We start from the raw sequence: 7,426 nt of genomic DNA, 5'->3' as shown, positions 1-7,426 counted from the left end.
GTGGAAGATCAACAACCACGTAATTATACACATGCTTTCCTCTTTTTTTTTCCTTTTTTTTTATACCTTCTTCTTCTTCTGCGTTCACTCGTATGCACACGAGTGGGCTTTTACGTGTATGACCGTTTTTACCCCGCCATGTAGGCAGCCATACTCCGTTTTCGGGGGTGTGCATGCTGGGTATGTTCTTGTTTCCATAACCCACCGAACGCTGACATGGATTACAGGATCTTTAACGTGCGTATTTGATCTTCTGCTTGCGTATATACACACGAAGGGGGGTTCAGGCACTAGCAGGTCTGCACATATTATGTTGACCTGGGAGATCGTAAAAATCTCCACCCTTTACCCACCAGGCGCCGTCACCGTGATTCGAACCCGGGACCCTCAGATTGACAGTCCAACGCTTTAACCACTCGGCTATTGCGCCCGTCGAAAACCAAATTCCCAGTCTCTTTCAATGCACAAATCAGAACAAAGATTAATCAAAGCAGAAAAAAAAACCCACCAAATCATCAACCAAATGATTATGGATTTATCGATAAATGAATAATTATTGTAAAATGAGAGCAACATCATAGTTCCCTTACTCCCAGTTATTTAGATGTTATTGAGCCAAATTTTATAGCACACACACACACACACACACACAAATGCAAACGAGATAAGTAAGCAAGAGCAATGTCTTGGGGAAATCAAACCAGTTCAGCAGGAAAATGTTAATGTATGCGTCATGATATCCTTCGTCATATGATTTTCTCTCCTCTTTTTACATTTCTTTTTAAATACATAATCAACCCCCCCCCCACACCCACCCCCAGCCCCCCAACAAACAAACAATCAAAATGCAAAAAAATGGCAAATCATCAATCATCATTTACAGTGGAAACATCAACAACAACAATAACAACAAAAAAGTTTGGTTAAAAAAAAAAAAAGGTAATTGCAATTTAGTATTACAATCGTATTTTTGAGAAAAAAAAAAGAAAAAGAAAAGAAAGAAAAAATCGTACATCATAAGCAAAAAACAAACAAACAGACAAACAGAAATAAAAGGCGAGCAGTGATATTTACATGAACACGCAGAATCATTGTAACCCATCTCCCCAAAGCCCTCAGCAAAAAAAAAGTCATTACAATGTTATCATTAACATCAGCACAGTAACAAAGAAGAAGAAGAAGAAGAAGAAGAAAAGGAAGAGAAACTGCCTTACAACAAAGCTTGTTGATAGATGGAGAGAGAGTTCCAGTCAATCTTCACTCACACACACACACACACACACACACACACACACGAATTGAATTTAAAAACAAACAAACAAACAAACAAACAGAAAAAAAACAACGAAAGAACAAAATCCCGCTTGTCCACAGACTCAGGCCGACGTCTTAGGAGGGGGCGAAGCGGAAGTGTTGGCGGAAGTGGTGGCGGTGGCGGTGGCGGAGGAGGTGGCGGAGGAGGAGGAGGGGGAGGAGGTGGGGGAGGACGTGGGGGAGGAAGCCGGGTTTCCAGGCGCCACCCTCTGCTTCATAAACACGTTCTTCATAGGCACCCGGGGCTTGCTCATCGACACGCGTTTGTCCTGAACAACAACAACAACAACAACAACAAATGAATAAACGGATAATTCAAATCAATCAATCAAGCAAGCAAGCAAGGAATCAAGCTATCAAGCAATCAGTCAATAAGTAAAAGTAAAAGTTAAAAAAAAACAACCCAACTAATCTTAAAAAGCCATACAAAAGTAAAGCATTATTTGTTTACTTTGTTTTATATTTTCTTTGTGAAAAAAAAGACACACACGGGCATTCAATAAACGAATCAATCAATCACTCAATCAATAAGTAAAAAACGAATATTAAAAAGCCAGACATAGTAAGGCATTACTTGTTAAATCGATAATCCATGTTGTGAAAAACAACAACCCCCCAAAAAAAAACAAACAAAACAACAAAAACAAAAACAAAAAAACAAAACAAAAACAAACACATGGGCATTCATTAACAACTAGTAGTCGAGCAGTTTCTAAGTTGAGTCATTTAATCTATCTTTCTTTCTATGTATGTCTCTTTGTGTATATTAAACACACTGATATCACTGCTAGTAATTCCGAAAAAAAAGGGGAAGGTGGGCAACGAGAGTAAAAAAAAAAAAAAAAAAAAAATAAAATAAAATAAAATAAAATGAGAGAGAGAGAGAGACACAGAGATAGAGACAGAGACAGAGAAAGACACACACAGACACACACACACAGACACACACACACACACACACACACAGATACAGGAATGGCGGGGAAGAGAGAGAGGCAGAGACAGACATAGACATATACACAGAGAGAGGAAGAGAGAGAGAGGAAGAGAGGGGGGGGGGGGCGAGGGGGACAGAATGGGAGTTTTGGGATGGGGGTTGCGGAAGTAGACATAGACAGACAAGGATAGAGACAGAGACAGACAGAGCGAGAGCGAGAGAGAGAGAAAGAGAAAGAGAGAGAGAGAGAGAGGGACTGAGAGTGAGGGACAGACAGACAGAGAGAGAGAGGGACAGACAGACATACAGAGACAGACAGAGGCAGAGAAAGACAGAGGGAGAGTTTATAATAATAATAGTAATAATGTTCATTTCAATAGCGGCCCTTTCTCTCAAAGAGCTGAGGGCGCTTTACATGAAAGAAAAATATTACAAGTTACATAAAACATTCATGACCACTCTTTCTCAACCCCCCCTGCCCCCCCCCCCGTCCCCCCTCACACTCTCCCTTTCCCACTCTACATACATCCAAAGTGAGCTGACATGGGTGGTGTTGGAGAACAAAGAAGCTGAGAGTACTTATAGATAGATTTTAAAAAGATGAGTTTTTAGTGATGAGCAAAAAAAAAAAAAAAAAACAGAAATAGAATCAGACGCAGGGATATGACGACGAAGGTTGTTCCAGATGTGAGGAGCAGCAAAGAAGAAAGAACGTTCACCACAGGTTCTTGTATTGACACGAGGAAGTTTCAAGAGGTAACAGTCAGAGGAAGAGCGGAGACTTCTTGCGGGAGTGTAAACGCTGATCAGGTCAGAAAGATATGTAGGTCCGGCGGAGTGGAAAGCAGACAGACAGAAACAGCGGCAGGGCAAAACGAAAACACAGTTTCAGTTTCAGTTTCAGTAGCTCAAGGAGGCGTCACTGCGTTCGGACAAATCCATATACGCTACACCACATCTGCCAAGCAGATGCCTGACCAGCAGCGTAACCCAACGCGCTTAGTCAGGCCTTCAGGATAATAGATAAGCGTACATAAATAAGTAAATAAATAAATAATAATCACAGCCAGACTTCAAAGATACCAGTCCACGTCAAACATCTTGAAAAATCACCCGTCTTCCCTTTTCAACACCCCGAACCCCGAAACCCCCCTCCCTCACCCCACCCCGCCCACACCCATTAACCACTGACTCCCACCCCACATACAACGTCATCCGAAACCCCTTAAATACTACCCCCCCCCCCCCTCCCCATCCCTAAAATAGTACCGTTACCCGATGAAACAAAACCCCTACCAACACTAAACCTGTCTTCTTGACGTTTTGATTGTAAATTACGACAGTCAAGAAAAAACTATGCGGCCAAACGCCAGAAAATAACCCATGCTGAAAAATATAATGATCAGAATGAGACAAACAGGCAAAACTAAGCTAAACTAAGCTAGAATAAGACCCCCTCCCAACCCTACAAAAAAAAAAAAGAGAGAGAGAGAGAGAGAGAGAGAGAGAGAGAGAGAGAGAGAGAGAGAGAGAGAGAGAGAGAGAATATAACAAAACAACGTAACACAATGAAATAAATAAAGCAACGTGACAAAATAAACGCGGTGAAGCTAAAGTGTCCTTAAAATGTCTTATCCCTAGTACATAGCCCATATCTGAATTGTTTCCAAGTCAGGGTCAGGCATGAGAACGAACGTATGACACACACTCACACACCTGTGCTTGTCATCAAAACGTTTTTCATGCACAATAAATTGTTCATAAATATGTCGTTGGGATTTCTTGAGAAAGAGTACACTAAGGCTACAGCGAGTAAGAAAAGAAAGAACCAAAGAAACAAAGAAAGGACAGAATAAATTAAATCGGGAAAAGGAAGAAAGAATAAATCAATAATAATAATTAAAAAAAACACAAAAACTGAGAGGAAATAAGAACGAATGAAATGTGAAAAGGAAGATAGAAAGAGCAGAAAGAATAAAATAATGAGAAAGAAAAAAAGAGTGAATGAAATATAGAAAGAAAGAAATGGAGAAAGAAACCAAAAAAAAAAAAAGGAAAGAAAGAAAAGAAAGAGAGAATGAATGAATTAAAGGAAATAAAGAAAGAGTGAATGAATGAAAGGAAAGAAAGAAAGAAAGAAAAGAAAGAGTGAATGAATGGATAAAAGGAAAGAAAGAAAGAAAGAGTGAATGAATGAAAGGAAAGAAAGAAAGAAAGAAAAGAAAGAGTGAATGAATGGATAAAAGGAAAGAAAGAAAGAATGAATAAATGGATAAAAGGAAAGAAAGAAAGAAAGAGTGAATGAATGGATAAAAGGAAGGAAAGAAAGAAAGAGTGAATGAATGGATAAAAGGAAAGAAAGAAAGAAAGAGTGAATGAATGGATAAAAGGAAAGAAAGAAAGAAAGAAAGAAAGAAAGAAAAGGAAAGAACAAAGGCCAATGTCCTTCATTAACAAAACTGACATGATCGTATCGTTTCAGAATTGTTACTCAATTGATTCTTCCCCCGCCCCACATCCACTCCTATAGCACCCCTGTTCTCTCTCCCTCCCTCCCTCCCTCTCTGTCTCTCGCTCGCTCTCTCCCTCTCTCTCACGTTCTTCTCTGCTTTTAATTGCTTCTTAGTCTCGATTTTCATTAATCCTGATAAAAACCACATCTTTTTATTTTTTATTTTTTATTTTTATTTTTTTTTATATCTTTCACGAGAAATCGGATTTGCAACACTGAAGGAATCGTTGGCCGCATTTCTATTTTCTTAAATTGTCATGATTATCTTCTTCTTTTTTTTTTTTTTTAATAAAAAATATGATATAAAAGCTGCAGTCACGGTCAAGTCAGAATCTACAATTAATGTGAATTTCACGTTACCACGATAAAATAACCCAAAAAAACCCCCACCGTAATCCGGACTTCAAACCTTTTTCGGACAGGCCAAGACGCGCCCATCCCCCACTCCCCCTCCTTCCTCCACAACCACCAACACTACCATCCCCTCCTACCTGTCTCCCCCCCCCAACCCCCACCCCGCCCCTCACACACACACACACCCTCCACCCCCATGCTTCCTCCCGCTCCTCCACAGACACACACACACACACACACACACACACACACACACACACACACACTCTTTGTAACGTCAGAACGAACTCTCACCCCGGACAGACATCTAAAACTCCACCCCCTCGAACAAACGAAACCTTCATCAATCCACCAATGTCCAAGCCCCTGAACAACTCTGACCTTCAGATTGCTACAGCCAATAGGCTAAACCTAAATCAACTAAAAAAAAAAAAAAAAAAAAAAAAAAAAAATGCAACATGGAAGAGAAAACAAAATCATGTGTGATAAATATGCGATTCCAGAGTAACGCTGGGAAAGAAAAGAAAAGAAAAAAAAAATATCAGAAGATAATTATAAGTTTTTCTATGGTATGCGTTTACTGATCTGTTACAACGCAATGTAAAGCATCCGCAGTATAGACTCAAACGTTCGAAAAACAAAACAAAGCAAAGAAATGAGGAGGTCGGGGGATTGGGAGGGGGGGGGGGGGGGGACGGGGCGCCAGGGGGGTAGGGAGGGATTGTGGTGTTGAGAATTACCCCCGAAAACGGAGTATGGCTGCCTACATGGCGGGGCAAAAACGGTCATACACGTAAAAGCCCACTCGTGTGCATACGAGTGAACGTTGGAATTGCAGCCCACGAACGCAGAAGAAGAAGAAGAAGAAGAAGAGGTGTTGGGAACTTGAAAATGTTTTCACTGTCATATTTATCAGTACTGTAGTTCCATTGATGTATATTTTGCGCGAGACTCTCTACGCTACCACCTCTGTATATACTGACTCTTGAGCGCTGGGGTGTGGGTGGGGTGGGTGTGTGTGTGTGTGATCAATTGGCAAGAGAGAGAGAGAGGAGAGAGAGGGGGTGGGGTGGGGTGGGGTGATCAATTGGCAAGAGAGAGAGAGAGGAGAGAGGGGGTGGGGTGGGGTGGGGTGATCAATTGGCAAGAGAGAGAGAGAGGGGGGGGTGGATGGGGGTGGGGTGATCAATTGGCAAGAGAGAGAGAGAGAGGGGGGTGGATGGGGGTGGGGTGATCAATTGGCAAGAGAGAGAGAGAGAGAGAGAGAGAGAGAGAGAGAGAGAGAGAGAGAGAGAGAGAGAGAAAGTGAGTCAGTTACCAAGCAAGAAAAAATGTGTTATTTCCGAGTGTAGCGTCATAACGACTGTGTTAAAGAACGAACACCATTACAGGCGATACGCTCTATCATAGAAGAAAATGAAACAACCGAACAAAAAAACGATGTAATCAATAAGTCAGAAGGCACACACGTATTAAAGGTTCATCATCTAAGAAAACGGTTAAAACCAAAAGAAAAAAAAACAAACAACGACAACAACAATAAAGAAAACAAACAAATAATAAACAGTGCACACAAAGATTGTCTAATCAAACCAAGAAGAAGTGCACACAAGAGCGTCTCAAAGAATCAAAGATATCAATCAAAAACTAAAAATAAATCTCAGTCAAAAGAGACATCGACACGTAATTAACACCACAAGCAAACGGTAAAGATCATGAGAGACCAACAAGGATTTTGCCAACAGAAAAAAAAAAAAAGAAAAAGAAAAGTAAACACATTGCAGCAAAAAAAAGAAAGAAAACAAAAACCAAAAAAACAAACAGGAGCATCAGTTTGTCTTACAACAGATGATACTTGCTTGTTAGGCCTTTGATTCTTCCTGAAGGCAGGAGATAAAATAAACAAAGTACATGTATTTAAATCACATGACCACAGACACATATGTTGTGTGTGTGCGCGCACACACGCACGCACGCATGCATGCACGCACACAAATACACACAAACACCCCACACACACACTGGAAACGAGCCAACAACCAACCAAACAAACAAACAAAAAAAGACGCCATTGCTTTTCATGACAGTACCGAGTGTGTACCTCCGTCGCAGTATTTTTGCACAGCATTGTGGAACATTGAGGTGAGTCTACAATGAATCAGATCAGTGAGAATTCGGTTGGGTTTTTTTTTTTGTTTGTTTTTTGTTTTGTTTATTTTTGTTTTTGTTTTTGCTTTTGTGAGGTTTTTTGTTTTGTTTTTTACGTACTCCAAACTCAAGAATACACGCTCTTTATTCATCTGATGACT

General features: G+C 40.5%; 1 protein-coding gene across 1 annotated transcript in view; it reads right to left on the bottom strand.

Moving 5' to 3' along the window:
- Positions 1-1,376: 1,376 nt before the first annotated feature.
- Positions 1,377-7,426, bottom strand: part of LOC143275071 (nitric oxide synthase-like) — a 142,274-nt gene continuing 136,224 nt past the window's right edge. Inside the window, exon 28 of the mRNA XM_076579135.1 lies at positions 1,377-1,583. Within this exon, the coding sequence (XP_076435250.1) occupies positions 1,377-1,583 (207 nt within the window). The remainder of the gene's footprint in view (positions 1,584-7,426) is intronic.

The sequence above is a fragment of the Babylonia areolata genome, chromosome 29 (genome assembly GCF_041734735.1).
Source record: "Babylonia areolata isolate BAREFJ2019XMU chromosome 29, ASM4173473v1, whole genome shotgun sequence".
NCBI classification, from domain to species: domain Eukaryota; kingdom Metazoa; phylum Mollusca; class Gastropoda; order Neogastropoda; family Buccinidae; genus Babylonia; species Babylonia areolata.
The sequence above is the reverse complement of the archived record's forward strand: the minus strand, read 5'-3'. Positions and strand labels throughout refer to the sequence as shown.